The 27,603-nt window shown below is 50.6% G+C and overlaps 1 protein-coding gene across 1 annotated transcript; it reads right to left on the reverse strand.

The window, feature by feature from the left end:
• Positions 1-243: 243 nt before the first annotated feature.
• LOC131291423 (transcription factor Sp8) lies at positions 244-27,029 on the reverse strand. The gene is made up of 5 exons (XM_058320632.1): positions 26,922-27,029; positions 2,783-3,108; positions 2,043-2,116; positions 1,119-1,964; positions 244-1,058 (listed from the first exon to the last, which is right to left on the reverse strand). Exons 1-5 carry the CDS (start codon positions 27,027-27,029, stop codon positions 244-246), a joined length of 2,169 nt encoding a protein of 722 aa, XP_058176615.1.
• Between the last annotated feature and the right edge of the window lie 574 nt (positions 27,030-27,603).

Below are 27,603 nucleotides of genomic sequence, written 5' to 3' on the forward strand. Positions count from 1 at the left end.
TTGTCTGGATCTGAAGGTGTCGGTGCCCGACGCTTCCTGGCCTGTGGCTGTAAATCTGAGGTCTCGCTCAAGGAGAGTTCCGTAGCGTGGGATGTGAATACTTGCTTTTTCGTAGGTCCGGACCGGACTCTGCCGGGGATAGACGGGGCGTTTCTACTAAGGAGCGTAGAAGCGCGTGGTGAAGCTGGTGCCAACGTCGCCGGTGTTCGGTCCGAAGAAGGAGAGCTCAACCGGCAGCAGGCCTCACACGATTCCTGGCTTCACGTCCAGCTGCTGCTGTGCCTGGCCGACGTGCTCCAGGCCCGGACTGGGCGTGTGCGAGTGGTGCTGCTGATGCTGGCTGTGATGGTGATGCTGCTGCTGCTGCTGCTGCTGTTGCTGATGATGATGATGATGCGAATGATGCGGATGATGCGAGTGCGGATGTGGTTGAAGGTGATGGGACCCGGCGGATCCTTGCTGCTGGTGCGGGTGCTGCGAGTGCGGGTGCGAATGGGGCCCGGGGGAACCCATCGAGTGGCAGGCAGCCCCTAGCATGCCCATTCCTCCACCGAGCCCGGCCAGTGCCCCCAGCGTCGCTCCCGGGTGTGCATCCTCCGAGTCGCTGCAGTGCTGAGTGTCCATCGGCTGCTGCGAGCTCGAGCCGCCCTTCTTCGTGCTGCCAGCCGATCCTCCTCCGCCGCTGCCAGCTCCCCCGCCACCACTTGCTGATGAGTTGCTGGCGGCCGAGGAGCCGCCTCTGTCGGAGCTTCCGCCGCCGGAGCTGGACGCGTTGTTGCTGCCAGCATTGCTAGTACCACTCCTCTCACCGCTGCCACCCCTTTCACCACCACCACCTCCGCTTCCACTACCGCTGCCAGCACCAGAACCACTACCACCCCCACCACCACCACCACCACCACTACTACTATTACCACCACCACCAACACTAGCACTGCCGCTGCCGCCTCCGCCTCCTCCGGCTCCACCGCTGCCGCCACCACTGACGCCCCCGCCGCTGCCACCGCCGCCGCTAGCACCGCCGCCGCCGCCGCCGTTGTGGGTTTTGACGTGTTTGGCTAAATGATCACTTCGCATGAATCGTTTGTTACAGACGGGGCAAGCAAATCTTTTCTCACCTGTGTGCGTGCGCAGATGCCGCTGCAGCTCGTCGGAGCGCGTGAACCGCTTGCCGCAGAACAGCCAGTTGCAGACGAACGGCCGCTCGCCGGTGTGCCACCGGAGGTGCGCCTTCAGGTGGCTCGTCTTGCCGTACACCTTGCCGCACCCGGGGATGTGGCAGCTGTGGATGTTCTTCTTGCGCAGGTGCACGCCGGCCGGCCCGAGCCGCTCGGCCTCCTGGCAGTTCGGGCAGTCGCAGGTCGCCCGCCCGGAGTAGCGCCTCTGGCTGCGCGGCGACGGCGCCTGCGGGGCGCTCGGGGGTGGCGCGGGCGAGCCGCCGCCGTGCGGCCCCAGCCCGAACCCACCGACGCCGACGCCGGCCGCCGACTGGCCGACGCCGACGCCGCCCGGCTGCAGCATGCTCTTGTAGCAGCTGTCCTGCAGCAGGTGCTGGCCGGAGCCGAGCAGGTGCGCGGTGTTGGTGAGCGACGCGTGCGTCAGCGTGGAGGCGTAGTGCTCGGAGCCGCCGACCGAGACCGAGGCGGCCGCGGCCGACGCCGCGTAGTTGGCCATCGTGGCCGCGTGCATGCCGGCCGCCGCGCTCGTGCCGATGTCGAGCCAGCTGCCCGCCGCCCCGTGCATGTCCCACCAGCCGGTCGGCGCCCCGTGGCCCCCGTTCCCACCCAGCCCGTTCGCGTCCGGCTTGCCGACCGCCTGGAACGGGTGCCAGTCGTACGGGTGGCGGTGGCCGTACACCGAGCCCAGCTGGGCGGCGGCTGCGGCGGCCGCGGCCGCACTCGAGCTCGCGTTGCCCGGCCCGCCGCCACCGCCACCACCACCACCCCCGCCTCCTCCTCCACCGCCTCCTCCGCCGCCACCTCCTCCTCCTCCGCCGCCGCCGCCACCTACACCGCCGCCGCCGCCGTCGGAGCCGAGTTTGCCGTGCTGCAGTGCGTGCGGGCTGTCCATTCCACAGCCACCGGGCGATCCGGTTGCGCCGGAGAAATACAGATCACTAAAATCACCGCCAGGAAAAGACATAAAGTGAGAGAGAGAGAAAGAAAAGAAAAGAAGAGAGGGAGAGAAAGAGAGAGAGCGAGAGTGGAAGAGAAAAAAACAGACAATGGAGAATGTGGTTTAACAGTGCATGTGTTGACGGTGGCAAATTATCTACACTCAGGGGTCGGCATACGTTTTACTTATGAGATTTGAGATGTGTTTTTCGTATGTAACACCCAAATTTTGGCGGGCAGGACATTGCCGACCCCTGCTCTACGTGGATCCGGAGTCGAGTTCGGGCTAAGTTATGGTCGGGAGTTAGGATTTGGCACACCAAATCTAGATGCTCGCACTCTTGCATCTGCTGCTGGGAAGCCATACACGCCGTAATCAATCCATTGCGAACTGAGCGAATCTCAGCTGTCAAATGAATCATCTTACACATCTCTAGTCTGGGCGTGTCGAGTACGATCGAACAGGGCACGCGATTTGGTACTCTTTTCGTTACTGGCAGCTCGTCGAACTAACTGCACTTGCAAATCAGAGCCAGGAGTCATTCACACTGATCCGGTGCACTGATATTCGACCATCGCTAATTAACATTGGCAACTTTGCCCTTTTGACCTCGGATTTGGTCACATGCACACACGCACACGGAGAATGAACGAGTTGAATCCCTTACCTGGACGTGAGGTTCGCCATCGGGCTGATGGTGGACGAGCTGCCGGACGACGAGAGCCGCCCGAGGGAGGACTGCACGACCGAGTTGGCCCCTCCAAGCCCCAGCCCGCCACCGCCGCCTCCCCCGCCTCCACCGTTACCGCCGCCGAGCCCGACCGACTGTCCGCTCGAGGGCGAGTGTGGCCCGGACGAGATCGGGCTCTTCTTCCACGGATGGAAGCCCTTGCCGACGGCGGCGTCCGCCAGCGGTGGGGGCGACTTGCTGGACAGTTTGTTGCACTGCGCGGCCAGCATTGCCAGCGGTGTGCCGCGCAATCCCGGGTGTTCCTGAAGCGGAAAAGGAGAAAAAAAAAAAGAAAGAGAAAGAGCAGAACAAAGAAGAGAAAGTGGGAATTAATTAACGCTATTACGATCACAAAGAACCAACAAGAATCGTATTGAGAATTAAAACAAACTACTGTCAAATAAAACACACCAATCAAAAAAACTGTTGCCTAAAAGGTGCGGCCATGGTGCTATTGCTTTGGAAGGATTCGGTATCACCAAGAGTTGAACTGATTCAGCTCAAAGACGGTGAATATTGTTAAAATGTGCTTCCAAATGAACTTTTATGATTGTTTATATATCGTTGGACGAAAGTGGCAAAAGACATGAGCACATGTATAAATTTCCCAAACAACGCCGAAAAAGAAGGTCCAAAGCGACCTAATGAATGTGAGGTTGATTAGTGCGATGCAGTTTGGTGGGACTGGTGTGATAGAGAAAGACGAAAAAAAAAAACGCAAACACAAAAACAGGAAAATAAAAACGACCCCCCGTTTCCCAATTACTCGAATTGCCTCGCTTTTGCGAGAAGGTGTCGAGGTTAAGAACAGAACCCCAGTCCGCCTGCGGAGCATCCGCTTTTGGGGGAAAGACAAAAAAAAATCTCATTAATTTTTCGCTCGCATACATTTTCGCAGCCCAATTTTGAGTGGCTGGGAGCGATAGAGGGGGGGAGGCAGCGCTGGGTGCAGGATCTAAGGCACCGGGTCCTTTTGACTCGCACTCGGTGCCGGAACAGAAAACAGGAAAATCATTAGCGGCAAGAACTGGCTCACTTTCGGGGTTTGTCTGGAGTTTGGGGTCTAAGGAGGAGAGGGGGGTGTTACGTCCTGATCGGAAGTTGGCCTCGAAGGGTCGGCTATGCCAAACACACACAGCAGAGCTGGCGCTGGCGTCCATCATAATTCGGCGGTTGATTATAATTCGTTTGCCGACAACGAAGGCCCCAGAAATTCACCAGTTCTCGACCACGTAAACATTGACATGAAGGAAGGAAGCGCGGGGAGGGGGACCGGAGAAACGAGATGAGCTTATGATTTTTGAAGGATGAGTTTTTTTTTCGTTCCCCCCCCCATTTCGATCGCCGGTCGATTAGGTGAGGAATTGCTTGTTTGGATTTCTCCATTTCGTTAAAATTCGCTCTCGTGACTTCCAAAAAGGCCTCGTGCGAACTTTGTGGAACCCAAAGTGGTGAAGGGAAGAGGAAAACAGGTCCTAGTGTCTCGGGACAAGTGCCCCAAAAATGTAGCAATCTCTTGGCGTTCTCGAGATTGATAAAACGATCGGAGTTTCTTCACACTGTCAAAACAAGGCGCGTACGTTTATGAAGCAAAATAACAGCATACTATCCTAATTTCACTTCAAGTTCACTCGCTCAAACACTATATGAAATAGTCAAAGTTAATCAAATGTGTGTGACAACTATCGATAAAAATCATTCCACACAGAAGAAAATTGATTTTGACGAGAATAACACGTCAATTACATTGCAAGGATTCCTTTGTGAAGCTGTCAAAAGCCATAAGTTACAGCGAGCAATGCAATAATGAAGCAATCCAGGATGTGCACTGTTACGGTATCGATAGACGACATCATCGTTCATTCATCGGAAACATTCATTCGTCCTATGGCAATGTAATAATGATGATTTAAAATTGTTTTATTTGTACTGTTGACTTCTTTCAAAACTGTCAGTTGAGCGAGTTGTCAAACTCATTTGATTGCTGACTAATTGAAGTGAAACTTTAGTTGCGCAACTAAAACTGCTTGTTCATTTTGCGTTTAGTCAAACCAAATAGAGGTTCATATGAGTGAAATGAGCGTTTGACAGTTGATGCTGATCGTTTTAAAAGTGTTTTTACGAAGAGTTCACTTTAGCGCCAAGGAATTAATTCTTGCGCTGCATTTGCTAGGAAGTAGTAGCCTACCGATCCAGCACAAACTCGCTAAAACAAGCCAAAGAAGTGGCCCGTTGTTAATTTAATACCTTCCTTTTTTTTATTTGGCGCTCTTGCACATATTACCACTTGCCCTCCGTTCCAGGTAGAACGGGTTCCCTCTCGTTGCCTTTACTTTCCTTTATCGTCCGATTGGGTTTATTTGGTACCAATTTATGTTTTATTTGGCCTTTGCTTTCCCACTTGCCGGGGTCCACTCATTGGCAGCTTCCAAAAAGGCCGGTCGTAAAATTAAACGGCCTAGCCAACCGTCGCACCCCATCAACGGAACGATGTTGGGTCCCGGTTGTGTTAACAAAAAAAAAAAAACAAAAAACAAAAACCCGCCGCCAGGAGAGAAGATGAGGCACGACACCGAGAAATATGGGAGAGTGTGTGTGTCGGTGGGGGGAGGGGGAATGATGAAGAGGTAGAAAATTGATCGGCCGGATGGGAACGGAAGGGTTTCGGGAAAAAATGAAAAACGGAAGAAATTGGATTAAACGCCACGGTCCGGAGGAATGAATGAACCCGCGGATGGGTGCGGTCGGGGGAATGGAAAGGAAGGCAGACAAAGAACATGATTCCGGGGGAGATGGTTGGTTTTTTGTTGTTATTTTTTAATGTTTTTTGTTCGATTTTTTCTTTCGAAAATGTTGACACCATCCGGGCATCGCCTTTTTCAAACACGAAATTTTATTTAATTTGGTTATGGACCCCGTTTGACGTTTGACTCCTTTTGAGGCTTCTCCTCGCCGTTGCGTGTACGCATATTACTCTTGGACTGTGTGTGTGTATGTGTGTTGTTCCTTTTCATCCTTTTCCCCACCGCCCTCCCGTGCCTGTTCAAGTGTGTCGATTGAAGTCACCGAAGGGCACGACTCGCTCCGATCGATCGTCAGCGCCACGAGGTCGCCTAAAGGTCGTCAGGCTCGGCTCTTTAATCACAGCCGCGATGCTCCGAGGCATCATTAGCGCCGGTGGGACTCTCGGAGTCCCCGGAAGAGAGGCCCGAAACCCCCTTCTTTCCGGCGTCGGAGCTGTCAATGTTGCAGTGGTTGCCGTTGTTGTTGTTGTTGTTGTTGCCATAAATCTATCTCCGGGGTCCCCAGCGGCACCTCCTGGAGGGAAGGTCCCAAAGAATGGGACTTTTACTGCTCATAATTGGTCAAAAGCCGGGCCGCAGTGGTTTGGCAGGTAGGCAGGCCAAGAACGCTGGCGCCATCGTCCGCGGGAGGTTCGTAAACTGGTTCTCCACGGCCACACAGCCAGCCAGCTGAACCCACAAACTGCAACAATGCGAACAATCGGTATGCCACCCTATTCGAAAATTCGGTTCCACCAGCGGAAGACTTTTCATAAGCATCCTTTAAGAGGCTAAGGTGTCCAATCCAGCTCCTCTGAGTGATTTTATGTTTTGGAGCTAACATCCACAATGGAAAGATTCGCAACACCCAGCTTTGCTCGTTTTTTAACACTTCCCAAATGCTGCTTCAACAAAGTTCACTCAAACAACCAAGAAAATAAGGAGAGTTAATCAAATATGTATGAAAACCATCAATAAACACAATACAAGTACAAAACAATTGGTTTTTACTAGAATAGCAAAAGAATTACATTGGAAGAATTGGAAAGTAAAGTGTGAAGTTGTAAAACACAAAAGTTACAAAGCAAAATTTGCGTTTTTGAATACTGATTTGTGGCTCGGAAGGATAATAAGAAAGAAAAGATTTGATAATAAACGATAGCTGAATGTTGCAGTCATTTAAATCGACTTGACTTCTAAGATAAAAGAGACAAAGTAGATGCGTTAGAGTTAAACATGGTTGCCTCAGTGACAAAATGTCAAATTGAGTTGTCATTGGGTTGAAAGTTGATGCGGTTTTTCAAACGTTATTAGCGGTAACGGCATGTTGTCTCTTGTAACTTAAACACCTGACGATAAATTTGTTGGTCGAGTACTCACACGATAAAGTGAGGTGGAAAGCACCATTAGCTGTTAATAGTATTTTTCCAACAACTTACTTTCTTAACTCGACACCGGGCACCACAAAACGAAACGGTGAGTAAACATGAAACGAATCCGATTGCGTGAGAAGCCGTATGTTCGAGTGTTTCAAGATGGTTCTCAATCGCGTTAATCGCGACGGCACACAGAGCCTGTAAAAAGGTATCAGGAAGCAAAGGGTTAGGGGGTGAGGGGGGGGGAGCGATGGTTTACCAAAAACCGGTTTCAGCCCGATGCCAATATATGCTGGTTGCTTGGCTCGAAATGATGAATGCGTTTCTAATTGCAAAAAACCGAGCGAGCGAGAAAGAGAGCGAGGAAAAAAAAACCCTTCACAAACAACCGAGGAAATCGTTGCGCTCGAAGGTGGATAGCAGTATGGCTATATATATATATGTGTGATAATGGCATTAACGATGGCGGCCGATTTGCGATCCGGCATGCGGCATGGGACAGAGACACCGACACGGCCTGACCCTCTAACACCGCTGGGCTGATTAAAATGGCAAAGAACGAGGAAGGTGCAAAAAGTGTGCTTAGAGGAGACCGCCGTGTCGCGCATAACCAAGGCTAGCGAGAAGCGGCGCTTGCGACCTGCATGTGACCCTACTGGGTTTTGTCATTGGCCGCAAAACGATGATGGAGGCCCAGATGATGGTGCCAGATAGCAATTAAACAGTACAAATGGCAGCTCGGTGTTGGGTGTTTGTTCGGCTCATCAGCTTCCAGTTCTTGGCAGCGATGGACGATTTTCACGTGACACACTTTTCCCGTAGCAATTTCCACGAAGCGGGTACTTGGCAGAAGACGTCCAGAAAAGAAGACGACCACGGTTTTTCGAGGTGTTGTAGTGCCTCAATGTTGCAGAAACCGATGTCTGAGATATCTGGCGTGAGCTCAGAACTCCAGGTACTTCTGGAACCTGAGGTCCTCGGGTCTATTGCCGCCTAATACCGGATTGTCTAATTGCCCGAGAGCTCGAACTCACGATCTCCGCTAGAAAGAGAGTTTATCAACTATGGTGCATGTGGCGATAGAGCCAAGGGATCGCCAAGTCGCAGAGGGCTGCCCCTTCGGTGCCCTTGAATGACTTCTAGCGGACAACGTAAACCCCGTTACTCCGTGCATCAAATTATAGGGCCCACGTTCCCCGAAAGGCGCTGTACGGAAGCCAGCGAAATCAATCAATGCTGGCCACGAGAGTTGCAGTATGGTCCTGCGAAATGCAGCAAAACTGCATATATGGCCACAACCGGTGTAGCTGGTTCGTGTGCCGTACACTGTGGCACTTCGGGGACCTCACACGGAAGAAACCTTCAAGCACCGGTTGGGTGCGCGTGCGCGCGCGCCTCGCGAAAACGTGTAATTTCCCTACGCCACCGACGCAACCAGGTTAAGAGAAGTGTAGAGCACACTGTGCCGCAATCTCTGAGGGGGGCTCGAACGAGCGAGCGAGCGCTGATTGCAGGTCGCAATTGATTGGGGGTAATTCTAGTTCGGCTGGCCCAGGACCTGAAACCGGAGCCTGGGCCGGGCGATTGGAATTAATCCGCTTCCGTTCAGAAACTAGTCAGGATAATAAAAAGGAAGGGGAGAATAACTCAGTGAGAGAGAGGTGGAGGAAGGGGGTTGTTGCTGAATTCATTTACAGTGGTTTTTTTCTGACTTCGTGGAGAGTTACTGTGGATCCATCAATGGGACCCTACGTCTATAGACTAAGACCGGTGATTAGAGCCAGATACCTTCAATACCAGAGAAGGTGCCAGACTCGAGGCTCGAACGCACAACCTCTAGCGTGGTGTCTTGTTGCACTACCACTGCACCATGAGCACTCCGCGAATCACTTTGATTTGAAACCTAATAAGTACCGAAGAGAATGTTGTTGTTTTTTAAAGTTAGAATAACCGCACACATGTCTGCTTCTCGAAGCTGTTCTGGTTCTTCGACTGATAAACCGATCGAAATGTCACTCACTTATCACTCGCGGACAACCAAACACCTCTCGTGTGGTTTCTCGTTTGCGGGGGAACAGAACGGAAACCAACAAACTGTATCACCGCCAGTATATGGCGCAATGTATCTCCGCGTCGGCTTCCGTGCAACGTGTGTGCGCTGTTCGAGAGTGCCCCAGCGTCCATCCGGCGGGACCGCGTTGAACCGAGCGCCAGGACCGAATGCAAAACGAGAAAAACGGGCTCGGCGAGGCGAGTCCCCGTGCGCCGCAAGGCATCTAGCGAGCAGCGAAGGATACATTGATCGATGACGAAGCGCCACGCCAGAAGGGTAGGAACGGAGGAGGAGGAGGAGGAGCGAAGCGGAACGCAAAATAAAATAAAATGCATTATAGAAAAAGGGCTCCCCTGGAATGGGTGGGCAGGGAAGGGGGGGGCAGGGGGGATGGGCGAGGTGACACGAGTGGCGAAAGAATACATAAATTTGAAACCCTCAAGACAACATAATTATAGAGCATTGTTAATACGGGCTTAAGTAATAGTGCGCGGGTGAATTAAACCGAAGGAGAAATCAAAAGAGAGAACGAACGAGAACACAAGGAAGGGGGAGGGGGAGGGGGGGGGGGGGAAAGCAAGCAAGGGTCAGCGAGCAGGCAGCGTTGCCGAGATGATGATGAAGGATGAAACAACAACTAGAAACTAGAGAGACTGCTGAAACCGCGAAGTCGAAAAAGTAGAGTAAGGAAGCCTATGGCGTACCTAAACACGAAAACAACGCGCAAAACGCAGCAAAGACACTCAGCAGGGAACGGAGGAGGTGGGGGAAAGAGGAAGGGGAGAACAAGAAAACGGTCTCGCGCGACCGGCACCGATGAAAGCGTTAAAAGCATTCGCCAAAACGCCAAACACGCGCAATCGGGCAAAACGTTACGCCAAAAAACCGCCGCGGATCATTTAAATCGATCGCTAGGATGCGGCATGTCAGAAGCTCGCCGGCCCTGGCCGGTCCTGCAGCAACAACCTCCAAACCGCCTCCACCGCAAGCCCCTGAAGGAAGGGGCCCCTTTCTCTTATCTAAGGGTGAACAGGCGAGCGCAGGCGGCTTGGAAGTCGGCAGGATGACGAAGAAAATCAATAGAGTAAAGAGCCTCCAGTCACCGACCCAGGGAAGCAGGGTAGAGAGTGTGTACAACAGGGGGTCTTGAGGGTGGTTGCAGCAGGGGTAAAATGCACGCCACTAATGTGTGGGTTTTGGCTGCCCGCTGCCCAAAAAGTTAAAACAAATAAAACTTCTACCGCGCGCGCTCTCTCGATTGTTGGGCAGGACCCGCAAGTCATCGCACCCTCGCGTCTTTGCTGTGGCCCCTCCCTCTCTCCCCCACCCCTCCCATTCCACGACAACCATTCGGCAGGAATTCGGCAGCGATGGGTGCTTAGGCAAAACCCCGAGGCAAGCGGAAAAGCCATTAGTGGTCATCGCAAACCGGGAAAAAAGGGGTTTGAGTAAAAGCCACGGGGCGCGCCGGTTGCGTCTGCTGCGGGGAGGAAAGTGAAAGGGGTGGGGAGTGAGGGAAGCGGGGGTGGGGGGGGGGGTGGGTTGGCGTTTCTACTTGAATGGCGCCCGCCGCAAAAACACAGAAACCGCTCCAAATTGGTTCAATTTCGGGTTCCGCTAATAAATACATCAAAAACAGACCCGCACCGAACCGAACCAACCCTCTCCAGTGGATTGGTTGGAGGAAGAGTCGAGGAAGGGGTAAGAGATGCTGGAAGAGCAGTAAGAGAAGGGGCAGAGGCAGAGGGTAGAGATGCAACCGTACACGTTAATGATTCACCAACGTCTCTAACGGCTCTAGATTGTCCTTCGCATTCGGCATCAGGATTTCGGTGTCCGGGCGACGTCTCCAAAGCATTTTCTACGCTAGCGTAACGTTTGCATAACCGCTGCAATAAACTGATGATGTCCTGTATTTGTTTTCCCCTTTTTTGTTGGGTGTCACGAACACGATTGAGGCTATCATGAGATAAGGACACAATCTGTCATCTTTCTTGACGCGAAACGTCAAAGTCCCATACACAAAGTAAACAACATATAGGAGAAAGCGAAAACACGCCTAGCCGTGTCGAGGACTTATCGACGTTTAAAACGTCGTTAGCGACAACGAGTAAACGAGGTCTAAGTTCTTGTTTACTTTTTGTATAGGATTTTGCCAGTTCGAGAAAGCTGACGGATCTTCACGTTTTTATCTCATGATAGCCTCAAAATGGCTTCAAATTGTTTGATCAATAATAGCACCCATTTACATGGGTAAGGCAACAGCTCTAAATTATCTTAAGTCTTATGGAACATCATAGAACAACTTTTCTTCAAAGATTGGGAAAAACAGAACCTCGCTTTGTAGTAACGACCACTATTCTGCGGAAAAGCGTGAAAAACCTGCCGTCTGGCGTCAAATCAAATCGTACCGTAGGGTATGGGAATAGGGCAATCAACCAAACTTCATAGCGCTACCCCAAAACGAGTTAGAAACTGTTTCCCTCCCCCTCTCTCGCTAAGCACCTAGTGGAACCTTGTTGAGAGTCTATTAAACGGTTCCGTATAGTGATTGTAATGAGGTGAAGACCAGCTGGTTTGCTGAATTTGCCGTAGTGCCAAGTACCTCGGTGGTTCCAATTAGCCAGCAAAACGGTAGCGGGGATAATGAGGTTAGTTGAAGGAAACCCCAAACATCGACCGCATGAGTTGATGTACGCCCTGCGATTATACACTAAATATTGGTAGTACGTACGGTACGACAACGTTCAAGTTGATTCAATTTCCCATTTCGGATAACAGTTTCTACATCTAGTCCAGCTTCCCGATGTCAGTAGAATGTCTATCATCAAGGGTGTTTTGCCTTTGCCCGGGGAGTTACGATTAATTTTAATATGGCGGATCTAGGAAGTGAAATGTCGGAGTTCTAGGAAACATTAACAAGGCGGACGTTCTAGGTACAGCTTGCCTCCTGATGTAAGGATCGCTTGGTTCCCCCAAGACCCGTCACAAGTCTGCACAACAATGTGTCGATGGATCAGAGATGTGTTGTCGCACCTCCAGCATCTCGATTCCGAAAAGTGTTCATTAGCGTGCATCCCAGGAAGGGCCGACTCCAGCGGTAAGTACACTTTAACAACGTCATTATGCTCGAGCTCTAGGTAACCGGCAACCTGGTTGACACATTGTAGGCTATCAGCACTAGAAGAGCTAGCGCATTGAGCTCTTGGACAAGAATCGGATTGTGGCGACATCTCGACCTTCCCTCAGGCTCGGATTTGGCCGATGCCCTTACGTCCAAGATGGTCATTAGTGACAGTGGCCGATACAGCGGAGTAACCGTCGAAAGGAAAACATCCGAAGGAGCGCGATTGCGTGGCGTGCGAGCTATGAAGGAGACCCCCCGAGGGGAGAACAACCAGCAGTGGCATGATAATTTGGCGGCCCCAACAATGTTATCATGCTGAGATTTGCAACAATGTTAGACACCCGGCGGTGTCGATTCGCAGGACGCACGGCGCTCGTCTTCCTTTCAGGCAAGAATGCAAGATGCAGCTCAGAGAGCATCGTATCGGCTCACCTTGGCTGTATAATATTCTGCGGAAAATAACCAGCAACAAAAAATAGCGCAGGTCGCATGCAAATAGTGCGTGTTCTGGCTTTTCGGTGCGTGCGGCCACCTCCGGGAGGTACATAGTTCCAGCGACCTTCCCGTGCGGAGGCAAAGACAGGAACGAATGGCCGGAGGGCGAAGGTCTACCGGGCTGAGGTAATGACGACTCGGGGCCAACTGCGATGCCAAGAAATGCGAAGAAGTCCGGAAGAGCCGACGATATAGCGTGCGGAAACAATTGGGATTGGCCGGGGCCCAAAGCCGGTGGCAGCGCCCCAGCACGATGGCATGAGCCATCAGAGCTGATAAGCGTGCGTCGGCAAGAGGTTCGTTTCATTTCCTCCTTGTTTTTTTTTCTCTTAGCGGTCTATTTCTTAGCTCGGAGCCGAGGCTCATTACACTCCGTAAGCGGTGTGAGGGAGCGACGTAAGCACGACAGAAACATTGTATGTCGCTCGAGACCCGAGCCTAAGACCGGAGTCTGAAGAGAACCCAGCGCGCTCGGTGGATGATGATCGCGTGTTAGGGAGTCGATAATGACGTTCGCTTTGGAGCCCGGTGGAGACCGAACAAGAGGGGGGAGGATGGGGCAGTAACCAGGACTCCATTTGGAAGTCGTGCAGTCGTTTCCTTCCCGTCGAGTGTTTGTTTGCGGAGCCTCAGGTTCCTTCCTCATTTCGACTCATTTTCAACTTGCACCAGAGATTGCAGAACCGATCCGTGGACCCCCTCCGACATCCGCCATTAGGGGCCCAACAGTCAGTCAGCCAGCCTTCAACTCATTGTGCGCTAATTGATTCTCCATCGGTGATTGAGTGGACGCTTGAATCGCCGCGCTGACACCCCACGTTTGTCTTCGGTCGGACACTCGGTGAGACACACCACAGCAACTCATCGCACGGGTTTGGAAGCTCCACTTAATGAGCACGAACTTTCGTCCGCGGACGCTTGCCGGAATGGCTTCTGGCCAGTGGTAATGAGAGCAGGCGGACAACTGCAGCGATTCAATTCCAGCGAACAGATCTTCGAAGATACACCCTGAACCAATGTATGCCTGGTGCGTCTTTTCCCCGTAAGGCAGCGGTTGCTACATTGAAGCAATTTTAATTAGCTGTTAAGGTCCCTTCCCCAACGGCGAGGTGTTGCAAGAGAACCTCCTAGGGAGCCACCTTCTAGTGCTTTTACTTCCAGTCCCACAAGCGACACGAATCAATCGACGAAAAACAACCCATTTCCGTGAAGAAGTGACGTTTCAACCGATCAATGATCAACCGGACCGGAAGGAACGGCGTCGAGTGCAGCTCGGTGTTGGGGTGGACGACTCGTTCGATAAAATCTCCCTAAAGTGGCCACATTAACGCCAACCGCTTTTAACGAGCGAAGCCCGAGCCTAGATGACAGCGATCGAAACACCGCACGCGAGGTGTCAGGTGACCGACCCAAACGCCAGGAGAACTTGCGAGGGGAAATTATGAGTAATGGCGTCCATTGGCGCGCGGACAACACACGATGAAACAATTCAGTGACATCACGAGCAAGCGCGTCGTCTCATTGGGGACAGCTCTATTTGTTTTTGTAGCGCACGGTTGGAGGGTTGTGAGGGCGACATGCCACTCACTCCAAAAACGTCCGGCGTCTAATGGCGGGCGATTAATGGCAGTAGCGTAAGTGTTTTCTCCCCCATCACCTCTCCAGCTCCGGGAACCTATGCAAGGTACAGTTTATTCCAGACTGACGCCATTAGTAGGAGTTTGTCGCACGAACCCGGAACGTGTCCAATATCTGTAACATGTCGTCAGGCATCGACACGTTCCGGAAAGTAAACCATTCGGGCGTCGAATGTTCTGCAACAGAGTTCTTCTCGCTTTGTCGGATCCATGTGAAATGTGTGTTCAACGATTCACCGTGAATGAATATCTGCAGTGGTGCTATAGCTATAGCCGGAGTCACAACAACGAGAACCTGTTCATTGCTACCAGAAGTCCATAAATCAAACGAATACAACATAAATCCAATTACACCTCGACTTCTTATGCCCGGTACCATTTCACTGCTCCAAATGCGCCGAATTGGCAATCGCTTGCCGCGTGGCTTCTGTGTGGCGGCCCCTTCCGGAGCTCCCGGGATCTCCAACAGCGCCATCCCAAGCAAAGCGATGCCGATTATTACCTCGAGCGCAACGGGCGTCCGGTTGCTTTTGGTTGCTTTTCTCTTCTCTCCTTGCCTCAAGGATACATTTCGGGCGGGGAACACCAAAAAAACTAAAAAGGAAACATATCCAAATGCGCGACAGGGAATCACAAGTCGAGAGCAGACATTGCGAGCTGTAAAGGCGCAAAGCACAACCGCATTCGGTATCTGTGAGTCGTCAAACAGGGAATACGCACGCAGAGGAAGCTGAATCGGGAGCAAACGCTGGTTTCACCGGGTACGGCGCAGAAGTAGCAGCGCCATAAGGTTCAAACCGACACCTCGCGTTCGGCCGTTGGACAGCAGGCGCTAAAAGGGCGCCTTCAGCACCTCGGCACGCCTGGGCGAACAGCAGGAGCTCGCCAGCTCGAGCCCGGCAGGCAGGAGAAACTGCAACGGCTACCGGTGGTTCCTTTGGGTGGCGAGCACATCGCCGCATCCTGGGCTGCGCCCCGTCGATATCTCCCGAGGAGATGCGTGTCGTCCGGGAGTTCGGAACCCAGGACCGCTCGCTGCGTCGGTGCGGAGTTCCCGCTGTGTGCGTCGTTTCGCGCAGCAGCCTGTTGCTGGCTGCTGCACTTTTTGCAACAGTTTCACCGGGGGTTCGCCGAGGTCGCCGACGGTGGCCATCGGTTGGTGATTGGTCTTTTATGAACCTCCCCGCACGCCGGAATTCCCCCACCGGGCGCTAATCACCGTGCCTAATCGAATCAATAACATCGTAACAGCATGCCAGTGTCGGAATCGCTACTTTGCTCCTGTCCCGCTGAGCGGTTTTATACGCCTTTTATTTATTTTACTCAACACCACCACGAGCGAGGAAAACCCGTGGCCAACTCCCTCGGGTCGGGTCTGAGTCTATCTCTTGCAACAACACTTTGTACCAAAAGTATTTATCCCACCGATGACTGGGGAAATGCACCTTCTTCAAACAGCCCGTTGAGAGGCGCTGACAGCAGCAGCCAGGAGTAGATGCGAAATAAGGACAATCAATCCAAGGAAGCTCAATCAACAGGAGAACCTCACGTCACACAGCAAACTCTTGGAAGTCTTAACACGGACAAGATGGATGCGCACGTAGCTGACATATCGCTATGATCTATTGTTTAATGTTACGTCGTGCTGATTCCTCTTTTGACGCATCGAACGGGGCTTGATGATGCCTTCTACCTTTTAACAGCCTACTGAGACTGTTTACCCTTTGTATACTACGTTGTTCTAGGTGTCAAAGCTTTTGTAGGGAGCATGCATGAGGTGTTTTAGAAATCAACATTGTAAAGATACGTCCTAACGAACGCGTAGTAAAAGTAAATCATTGGGAACGCTAGTTGGAGAGAGTCAAAGTTTTTTTGTTTTGATATTTTTATCGCAACTGCCTGATTAACCGAAACGCGAACCTCAAGGGTCATCGATCCTGGCGATCAGTCAGCTGTGTGCCTCTTTTTGCAGCAATTGACAGCTGGCGTTAGGAACGAAAAGAGTTTCTAACAAACAACGAAATCCAGTTGATTGGCAAATGTCAGTTTTACCATCACTTTTCGCCGATTCGGGAGGACATATCAGTTGAAGTGTCATATGAATGTATTAGTTAAAATGCAAAATGTGTTTACTGAAACCTCATCAGCAAATAAACAATACATAATCGCATATAATATACTTCCTCACGCTCGCAATGAATGACAATTGTGCAAACTTATGCAAACCGTGGTTTTTACTCGAGTACCGAAAAAATCATTTGAGCGGATTTGACAGTTCACTGACAGGATACTATCTTTTGCAAGGGGCGCTAAGCACGCCATGTAAACATAGCTTCTAACTTCTCTTAACGATAGCAACGAGATGAACAAGGGCGAATGTAGCGGCATATCTCTACACCAACACCAGAACGTAAGACAAGTCAATGTACTCTCGGTGTTGTCATCTCGAAACAATGCACCTTTGCTTTTCGCTTTCTCTCTTCCTAACGTTTGTGTTATGATGGATCGTCTGTTTTCGATTACTTTACAGCCGAGAAACGCTTTTGTTGATACACACTGTCGGATAAACACTAAACCTTGTAACGCAAGCTAAATTTAGAGCTCTGAAGCGAGTACTGAGTCCGTGCAAGGATATTAGAGCATATGTGATAAAACAGGATACGCTGTGAAAAGGATTCTCCAGCCTTCACTATCGGTTCGAGATTGAAATATTCTCATCCGATGTTGACACATAATCTCCGATCGAGCGCTTATTTCGCGGGGGAACCGGAGCCTCCAAACCGGAGCCATATACGCCGAGGTTTCCGTACACCAATTTACGTGCGTTTTAACATCATTTACCATCATTATTCGTCTCGCTTGCACTTACAGCTTCGGGCTGCTTGTGCGGTACGTTTCGGGTTTCGCAACAATTTGGCGTCGGGTAATCCAGCGGGACCGGGAGATGGTCTGCCTGGCGGCCTTATCCCGGGAAGGTCCAAACCCCACCCCTCCCCCTCTTTACCCTTTCCCGGGTCTTCCAAACCGAAGACACAGTTTGTTGCAGTTGCCTTTCGTTGCTCCGCTTTGAAGCGCTCCGTCCGAGGGCCGAAGTAAAAAAAAAAACTCTTGGTGGAGTCGCGAAAACGCCAGCATCCCCAGCCAGTCACACATACATCATCGCGGTTCGATCCGGTGTAGCACGGCGTAGTTTTGCGGCATACATTTTAATGAGTCTCGCTCGAGCGAATTTTCGCTTTGGGGGCCGATTCTCGGAGTGCGTGGCACAACTAGGAACAACAACAAAACACACTCTGGCTGGGGTTGTGCGTACGTGTGTGTGTGTGTGTGTGTGTGTGTGCGTGCTTTTTTCTTCTCTCTTGTGATTATCAGGCGTGCAGTTTTTTTTTTTCTTACCGTGCGGTTCGATCGAAATTGGAAATGCAAATTCGGTTCTGCATCGAGCTGCGAAAAAATCCTCTCTATCTGCGTTCGCGATCGGCGTGATTCGCGAGACGGAGGGACAAAAGGACGGGAGGGGATAAAGGGGGGAGGTTAGGGACATGTACCGAGCAAAACGTCAAACGATGCAAACGCGGCGGAGATCGAAAGGCGAGCTCGCTTGCCGGGTTTGTCGTCGGCCTTGGAAACAATAATCCTCTGGCAACAATAATATTTAAAAACGGAAAAACACACACACACACACACACACACACACATGCACCCTTGGGGGTACATAGGAATAATAAAAAAAAAAGTAACGGTTGTAAGAGCGGCACGGATCACGGCTTTAGAGGGGGGGAGGAAAAGGTCAACTAGGGAGGGGGGGGAGGTGGAATGCATCCTACGCGCCCCCTGGGCACATCTACCTGTTACCCTTAACCCACAAGACCTACACCCCCCCCCCCTCCCCCCACCCGCACTCACCCTCTCCCTGCAAACTGCATCCCTTAAACCAATGGGGGGGTTTTTGTAGCACTTCCACTTGCTATAGGCCTTTTCTGGTGGCCGGCCGTTTGCCAATCGGTATGCTCAGATCGGTCACCCTCCCCCCCCCCCCACCCAAACCCTTCAACCCCATCGCAGCGGTTGTCGCAATGCTCGCGCCCGGATGCACGGATGGATTAATAATAAATCGTGAATAATTTATAATTAATGGCTGCGCACACCGGTTTTGTGCTGACTGGTTGTTGCAGCACGGTCCCCCCGTAGATGTTGCAGATTGCTGATGGTGTTGTTGTTGTTGCCTGTTGCTGTTGGTAATGTTTTGTTTCTGTTCCTTCGAGCGGCTTCGTCGGCTGCTGCGTGCGCTAAGGTGAATTGAATTATATTCAAATTGATTGCGGCCACCAAAGCCCCTCGGGGTATGGGTGGGAGGAGGTGTAGAGGGTGTGGGAGGGGGTGGAGGATGGTAAGGCCGGGTGTAGCAAACCGCACACGACGCGGTTTCGATCGAATCTAGCGACGAATGGTACCAAGTGTCACGGTTATGGCTCGCTCTACGGCCAAGGGTTTCCCTCCAAGGGCCTCCCACTCTCTCTCTCTCCCTCTCCCACTCCTCCTCGCCCTCTCATGGAGCATGGGAAGGAAAATCGTGATCACCGATCGCTCGCGCGACGCGACTTCATTTTCATTAACAAAAGCACAACTTGTTTTCGCAAAGCCAGTTTCTGATTTTCTAACCCTTGCGGGAGCGCTTCTCAAAGACCTTTTGCCAGCGCTTCCCAAAGAGAAAACCGACACACCCTGTCCCCATTTTCCGTTGCCTCACAAAACCCTAAACGCGTTCGGAAAAAAAAACCCTCGCCGCGCGGAAGACGGTTTTGCTTTGCGGCCGCAAAACTTTTCACTTTAATTCCATTAATCATAGCCATTAGCAGAACAAATTAGGCCACCCTAGGTTTCGCTTTCGCGAGCCGGGAGAGGAGGGGGGAGGACAAAAGGGACCAGCCGGGGAATTTGCCGGTTTTGAGTATTCTGGATTTGTGTGATAATTTTGAAATTTCACGTACACTTTTCCCTCGGGTTCGGGTTTCCCGCTGGGTGGGGAAGAAAAAATCAAAGGAAGAAGGGACCAGAAAGGGAAAAATGTCCACACGTACCTCGGCGCACCACGGGGAAACGCGCACGTCCGTTTTTGCCGGTGCCATAATTAGCCGTGAAAATTGTAAAATATACACACCACTCCAGTGGAAAAGGCTACGGCGACGACGTCACGGCTTGAAATTTTCCACCCGATTACACACATTCTTGCGCCCGAACTCCGGGGATAAAAGGGTCCGGTTTTTGTCACCCGGGAATCATCCAGGTCCACTCGACACAAACACACACACTTGGACGAGAGAGAGAGGGAGGGAAGGTTTAAGTGTCCGCGGCGAATTGGCGGACCTTTTTTCTTCTCTCTCTCCTCTTTTCGGGAAGCCTGGGTTTTCCGGGAAACGGAAAGATGCGGCTTTGCTGTACGGTAGGCGACACGTCAAATCAATTAATCAACTATAAATCACTCCACACGCCGACAGCGTCATAGGCCAGTGTGTGGCCGGGGTTTTACTTTAAAATTGACTCGTGCGAGTTGTGAACAATGTGTGTGTGTGTTTTTGTGCGTTGTCATTTTTCAAAGCATAGTTACGAATGAAATCCTTCCCCTGGGAGGAACATTATTCCCAGGAGTGTGTTTATTTTTCCAGTAGTCTATAAAAGGTAAGATCTTAGACGAATTTATAATAACTTTTGCCTCTAACGCACTCACGATTGAAATAGCGCATCAATTTTTGTCTCTATGACACCATTGTTTGACATAACGCGCCAATGTTTGTCTCTAGGGCATCAAGTTTGACAGAAAAAATGCACTACAGATTCTAGATAAAGTGTATAACAGAGTATGCATACGGTCAGAGTATCAACAAACGAGATAAGTGACGTTTGACAGCTGTTAAAATACGTTTCTTAGCCCTAAGTTCATAACTTCTGCCAGGGTTTTCACATAGGCAAACAAAAATGAACTAGGAAACAATACTTGTAAGTGTTTTCACCATTTCAAACAATACTTGTAAGTGTTGAAATTACCCTAAATAGCTTCCAAAACCTTTTATATTTCCTGAAGTTCAGCTAGAAACCTTAAACTTAAGCTTAAACTTATTGAAACAATATGTCAAAAGGCGGCTTTGCCGTAAATACAAAAGTTTACTACAACTGTTTGGATAAAGAAATGTTCGATAAGTCACAAGCTACTCCTCCAAAGATACGTCTATGTATATTAGATATCCAGAGTAGGTTTTTGGGATTGAAAAAATGGCAGCTTGCAATGCAGTTCCGACCAGTCGAACTTCTGGTGAAAGCAGAACGAACAATGAAAATTTATACTGTCTCCAGTTGCGACGTTCCTGACTCACCGAAAATCCCCGGGCGTTCCGGCGTTCGGTGGAAAGTGTACGCAAATGCATAATGCGTGTGATTATGCTGCGGCTCGTTGGCATGCTACCAATTTGCACTCACTTTGGTACCCAGTCCGGGCGTTTGGGCACACTCCCCGTAGCGAAACCTGGAACGGAGGCTTGCAGTTGAGCCTGAACTTGTGGAGTCCGCGCTTGTGGAGCATACATTTCGAATTCGCTACACGTTCCCCCCCTCCGTGGGAGTACGTGGCCCAGGCTGGGAAGCGCTGGGAGTGAAAGCACTACCCTTTGTGATGCAAATATTTACGGTCGGTTGTCGGTGGCGACGTCTTCCCGAGACGGGAGACTGGATTGGGTTGGCAATTCCCAGCCGGAGGATGGGAAGCGATATTGTGCGGCGCGAAATTAACATAAGCGTCCGAAATTCGTCCTCTTGGTGTTGGGTAGACGGCGAGCGGAGGCTGCAACGTGCTTGGATACGTGGACACGCGCTCGCTCTGGATAAATATGTATGCCAAATATTCATTTAAACTTCTACAGCCGGTGGTTAAAGGCTGGACTCAATAAGAGGAAGAGTAAGAGAAACTGCTCCAGTGTAGGAGATTCTTCCAGACATTGATGCAGAAGGGAGGAATCAATGTCTCCCACTGAAACGTTACATCATGGACTGCTCTAGCCCAGAATCGAGAATCTTCCACGGTGACGTCCACTACCGGAACCTTCCAGAACGTCGCCACATTCTAATTGCCTTGCTAACTTGCCCGACATTGCCCTTTCGCCTGACCCCAAGAGAAGGTACTTGAGGGAGTGAGAGAGAGTGAGATGGACCACGGGGATTATCGTTTCGATGGCGAATTAATTTGATTTCAATAAACTCATATTTCCCGCGCCAGATACAATTGGATGCAGCTCATTATCATGCTGGACCGTGGGGAGTAGTCACCAATTTCTTGGACGAAGTCGGGTCCATCGATCCAGGTCGGGCCCAATCTGGTCCATGCATATTCCATGAGCCTAGCGCCAATATCTTAGGGGCATGGGAGTGCTTTACGAATGAGATCCCACACCCCCGGAACCGACACCCTTTTGAGCCAACAGTTGGGCGATAAAATGTTCCAGAATTATGTTTAAAAGCGTTACGATCCCGTGCAAGTGTACCGAAGCGCAACTAGCAACTGAAGTCCCAGAAGATTCCATAGATGACCTGACTTCCATAATCTCAGGACCTCGCGAACTGGTGGATCATGGGAGGCCTGGAGGTGTGCACCGCATCGATTAAGTCTCGGTAATGTTTTATTAAACATCAAAGCCTCCCCAGCTCTGCCCGTTCGATAAGGTGTTGAATTGTAATCATCGAACAACGAAGAACTTTCAACGGCAACGCCACTGCCATCCCTCATTAGTTATGGAAGCAGAGCGTCGGTAGGGGTTCGAATTTTCAAAAATTTTATTGTAATTTTAAATTAAAGTTCGGGTGGCGACAGCATACCAAATCCAATTCACAGATGAAGATGTGCCTGTTGCGAAACCGTGCACCCGGGGGTTTTCGCTCCCGTGGAGATGACGCTCACCGATGTTTCACTTCAACGGCGAACTCCAAAGACGGCCGCTTAGCGCGTTGATTGATGGTCGCGATTCTCGGCAAATCCCGGCCTGTCGGCGTATCAACCAGTAAACAAACAAACAACCAAACACCTTCCAGCTACCGAATGCAAATCTAATTCCGGCAAACACCACATTCCCCGGCCTCCCGGAGTCGACATTTCAATTTTCGGCTCGTTCGACATTCCCGGCCCGGCCATTCCGCGCGGACCAATTTGTCAGCGGAAAAATGCCAAACATTTGCAAAAAACACACACACACACACGAAGCAGCGCGCTCGGCACAAAGGATGTTACGCTAAAATAACTTTCGCGTCGAACCGGGACCGAAAACCGTGAACCGGGAATCCTGGCGGTGCTTATGCTTATGTTTCGCAACGCTTCGCTAGGAATGCGGCACGAACGGGAGGCGGTTTTCGCTGCCCGGAATTTCGCATACGTCTTCCATTACTCCCTTTCCCTTCTTCCCCAGGCGACATAAAGCGGTGCGAACATATTTTTAGCGACATTTAGCACGTTCCCCCCGTTGGGTGCGAGCCGAGCCGAGACGTTAAACGCTGACGCCTTCCTTTCGACGCGGCGTCGACCGTGACGCTGCTAACGCTACTTTGTGCGGAAAGTGCGGGAATATTTATGAATGATGGTTTACATTTACCATTTTTGGAGTTGGAAGTTGAATGGAGTAGAGTAAATCCTCTTGGAGAAAGTTTGGACAGAGGGGGTATTATCAAAATTAAATCAAAATACATAACACATTTCCAACCACACAGAAAAGAAAGATTGAAATAAATCTAGAACTAGTGCAATATTCACGATGAAGATAAATCGTGATGAATGTAATTGTAAAAACATAGAGAAGATGTATTATATTGTTGATTTGTTAAAGTAAAATTAACACACAACAATTACACTGCAAATCACACTGAAAAGTCGCTGGTGATAATAAAAGATATTCATGCTGAAGACAAAATCTCTTAAACCAAGTTGAAACGAAACGGAGAACCCTCTCAAAGCAAATTTATTTAAGTGGTGTCGGGATGATTTGGTAAAAGGAAATAACTACACAGCAGCACCAATTTCCAACCAAACAGTTAATGAAGTAAATCAACGTAAAATCCTATTAGGATCAAGTTTAATGTGGCATTTTAAAATGGTAAATTATTCACAATACGTAGAACATCAACCAGTGCATCGTAAACCATTAAATAACGTAGTTGAAAGAGTTAAACAAAATGGGGTAAAGCTTGAACAACAGAGTTGTAGCCGAACAACAGTCGTACCGAATCGTCGCAAGGGGGCAATAAAATTTAAAAAATGTAAATGAAATCGATATGTATACGTAAAACCGGACGCAACGAAACATCATGCACAATGCAAAGAAGATCAATTAGTGCACCGTAAAACCTTCGTGTGTGCGAGCCGCCGGTGGCGCGAAAAGACGTCAAACAAAGATGCAAACGCAACCTGGTAGCGGTTGTTTTTTTTGTTCCTCCACGGTTTATACATATATTTTGGCGCCGGCATTTCGGAACAACACACTGTGCACCGTGGGGGAGTTCGGGAGGTTAAAAGCGCCATCATCACCAGCAGCAGCCGAGCTGGCCGCGGTTCGGGTTGTTGCGCCGTGGACAAAAGGCGCGATTCTGCTTTTATAATTTGCCGCACAGGATGTGGCAAAGTGGTGGTTGTTGTAATAAATGGTATTAAACGCTGTTCGGAGTGCGAGTGTACGATTGCTTGACGCTCATTTGCAATTCTTTTCGGTGGTCTCCGACCAACAAAACGTAAAAAAAACACACACACACACAACCCTCAGGGGCTGCTGGAATTCGGTGGAATTGTTTTTCTTTCCTCGAGGCTACACCCTGCTGGTCGTCGCTGGATTGAAGTGACCCGGTTTTTCGCGCCTAATCCCCGAACTCCGGGCCAATGTTTTACGCTCAGACTCCCGAAAAGAAAACCCGTAGCTGTTCGGGGTGCTATTTTTGTTGCGACCCTAGTTGTGTTGTTGTTTTGCGCTAAGCTGTAGCGCCTCGCTGCAATTGTTCCGGGGAGGCAAAGACACTTCGGTGAAGGTTTCTTACAACCCAGCAAGAGTCTCGTGCAAGACTAGAGGCAAAACATTCCACAGCATGAATGTTGAATGTGAGATATGTCCTTGCGCTGCAAATGACTGCCGTTTTTGCATGAAACCCCGACGACTGGACGTCCTTTGTACTTGCTCCAAATTATCCCGAACCGGCAAGCAAAACGACAGCGACAATGGATGCAGTTTGTTGTTGTTGGTCCGATAATCCTTTCCCCTTCGTCGTCGACGGCGACTCCCGGAGTGCGGTTTTCCGTCCAAGGGATTGTGTCCACGGCTGAACTCCAAACTCGCAAACTCCAACCTCGGGAACAAAAAGGGCAATCGGTGACCCCGGCAAACTGGCGTCCCGCTGCTCTACTTTGGAACTCCCGGAGTTGCCCGGAGGTGCATGTCTTTTTGCAAACGGGGGAAGAAAAAAAAACCGAAGGCATGAAGAACGCAACAAACGGCTCTCGACTAATCTCCTCCAGCTCCGGCAACAATTAGATCAAGAGGGATTTGGTAAACGCTGCACTCCAGGGAGCCGAATGGGAGAGGGAGAGAGAGGGATACAATGAGGGAAAGGAGGTGGCAGCAAGGATAATGGAAAAAATGCCAATAAGCCCTCACCCGCTTTTTGAACACGTCACGGTGACGACAGTGACATTTTCTTTCTTATTGAGGCATTTCAATCACCAGAGGAAGAAAAATAGTGCAATTTTGAAGGATAAAATCTTCTTTTTTATCCTGTTTCTTTTTAATGGATGACGAACAGCAATCCAGGCTGTAGCTGGTTTTTTATTCATAGTTTTCTGAAAAGAAAACAACACATCGCACGGGCTGCAAAAGAATAGTAACAGAGTCTCTAAATCTCGGCATTCTTTTGATTGTCTTAATAACTAAGGTTAGGAAAAAGGAAAAAAGCAAACAGGAAAACTCTAATTATCACCAAGAATAATACCCGACCCTTCGCTGAAGAGAACTTTTGACGCTAAGGCACGAAAAGCGTAAACGACATGGCGAACTATAAGGTTCGCGTGGATTGCTTCTGCCGAGGCTATACGTCGATAGTTCATCAACGATAGACTTTCTGTATGGAAACAAAATCTCCTAGCCTTCTACAAGGCGGAAAAGGAACTCAGATTAGGAACTCCAGAACACACGAGCGCGCGCGCGCGCCTATCAACAACTTAACGCCCTCCCTCATATAGGGCTCGTGAAGCGTTACGTTCAGAAGTTCCCGCCAGGCGTCGATGACACGCGTCTCGGAATTCCATTAACACAAAACAGGGCCTATTCTAGGTGTATTCCTGTCCCTGTAGAGTCACTACCCCGTACCGTCGTCAACGATCAACGGCGATCGCGTCGGGGTGATAGTGTCAACGCCGCGCGGCATTACGAAACGCTACCTAATTTATTTTTCAGGTCACACGAAGAAGAAAACGACCCCAGATGGAACCAACCAGCATTGGGAGCTCGTTAGCTCCCGTTGGTTAGTGCTGTCGATAGGAAACTTCTGTCTCCCTTATCGAGAAACCGTATCTAGCGAGGGCTCCTTAGGGAACACTCCTTGGGAGGGTTACAGCGGTGGCGCTAATGACATTTGATACATTTTTAACCACGGCTTCTGGGTTTTAGGGTTTGGACTCGCTCTGTGAGCAAGGGATCGATCCCGGTGATTGTCGCGAAGGTGTCGAGTGATACGCGTAGTGACTAACTAGACGAGAGTGTCTAAGGTAGATGGTTTCATGCCGATAAGCGGACTATGTCGACGAGATCCGGCGGGGTTTGAATACATCCTCTGCACACAAGTGTAACGCATCCATTTTATCTGACTTTCATCTCAAAAATGACCGCAGAACTGAATAGTAACAAGTTTCCAGGTCGTGGGCTTTCGAACACATTAAGACATACGATGTAGCCATCGGAGAGGACGCTTGTGCCGTTCGCTGAGACGTGCTTCCTATTGCGTGACCAATCGGCGTCGGGGTCGGGTTGATGAGTCAAGAGCAAAACCTACAAAACATTGTCCTCCTGAGGTGGACCTGATTCTCATCCTCAATTTAATCCCATTTGCTTCAGTGTTTCTTCCAGCGCCGACGTTCAGGATTGGTGTACTCTTGTATCGCGGGGGAAAAGACAAATCGTGCCCAACACCATCGCACACGTTTTCTTCGCTTCTTGCGTACATTTGTGGTTACCGCTTGCGGAGTGGACGCAGACGTCGTTTCCCCCGGAGGGGGCGATTTGCAAATTTCAACCGACACCAGCCCGTTCCGGGTTATTACCGATTTCGGCTGGTCCAAACCGTCAACCCTCCGGTACTACCTTCGTCCGGAGCTTTGACGGAGGTTCGGGACGCAGCGATTTGTGTGTTGCAGGTTAGCAGACATTCTACCTGGCACAGCAAGGTTGGGACCCGCGTCCCCGTGAGACTTCTTAGGGAGTTTCAAATGTCGGACTTTTTGGACAAAAACTATCTAGAGGAGGATCTAGAATGCGGCAGAAATTGCGGGACTCAGAACCTAGATGAAAGGCACGGGTTTCGGGGGGATCACTTACCGATGGTTTCTGCATGTGGGTCGTGATGTTGGTGATGTTCATGCCCATGGCCGGTATCTGGGCACCGTAGAACTGCGCACCGGCCGATGGGCTCATGTCGGTCAACATGCTGAACACGGGATCGAATCCTGCTCCCCGCGGATGGTCCGTCTTGACGGCGGATGCGCTCGCGCTGGGGCGGAACGGATAAAAGACTGGTTCGATTGCCTCCGCTGCCGCTGGTCCTGCTTCCGCTTCGGCACACGAAGCACTCCGTCCACTGTAACACTCTGTTTTTACTGCTGTCTCGCCCGGTGCTGGGCAATCGCCGATCGCCCGTATCGCTTTGGTTTGACGTTTCGGCGAGCTGCGCCGGATGGCTGCCAATGTGTCTTCTAGTTCTAGCTCTATCCGCCGTTTACCGTCTGCTTTGCATTACTCACGATCGCTCCACACCTGTTTGACCTCCCGTGTCACACAGTACTTGGCTTCGCACGGTGTTGCTTAGTGTTTGATAGACGACAGGCCCACTTGCGCCCGCGTTGATTGTTGATGGCTCACCTACCGGTTCCTTTGACTTTGACACACACACACACTCACATACACACACGCACGGTCGCACGTGTACGAGATACACACCGATACACACTTGCCCAATGTTGTTTTGCTACCTGCGCCACAAATGCAAACGAAACGTCCGATT

Source organism: Anopheles ziemanni, chromosome X, assembly GCF_943734765.1.
Source record: "Anopheles ziemanni chromosome X, idAnoZiCoDA_A2_x.2, whole genome shotgun sequence".
Taxonomy (NCBI): Eukaryota; Metazoa; Arthropoda; class Insecta; order Diptera; family Culicidae; genus Anopheles; species Anopheles ziemanni.

Excerpts from the sequence above, each read along its gene's own strand:
- LOC131291423 (XM_058320632.1), bottom strand. The coding sequence starts at position 27,029 with ATGTTGACCGACATGAGCCCATCGGCCGGTGCGCAGTTCTACGGTGCC. Across the intron at positions 1,965-2,042 it reads CCCGCACGCACTGCAGCACG|GCGGTGGAGGAGGAGGCGGG; the intron begins GCAAACTCGGCT and ends GCGGCGGAGGAG. Across the intron at positions 1,059-1,118 it reads GCATCTGCGCACGCACACAG|CCAAACACGTCAAAACCCAC; the intron begins GTGAGAAAAGAT and ends GTGATCATTTAG.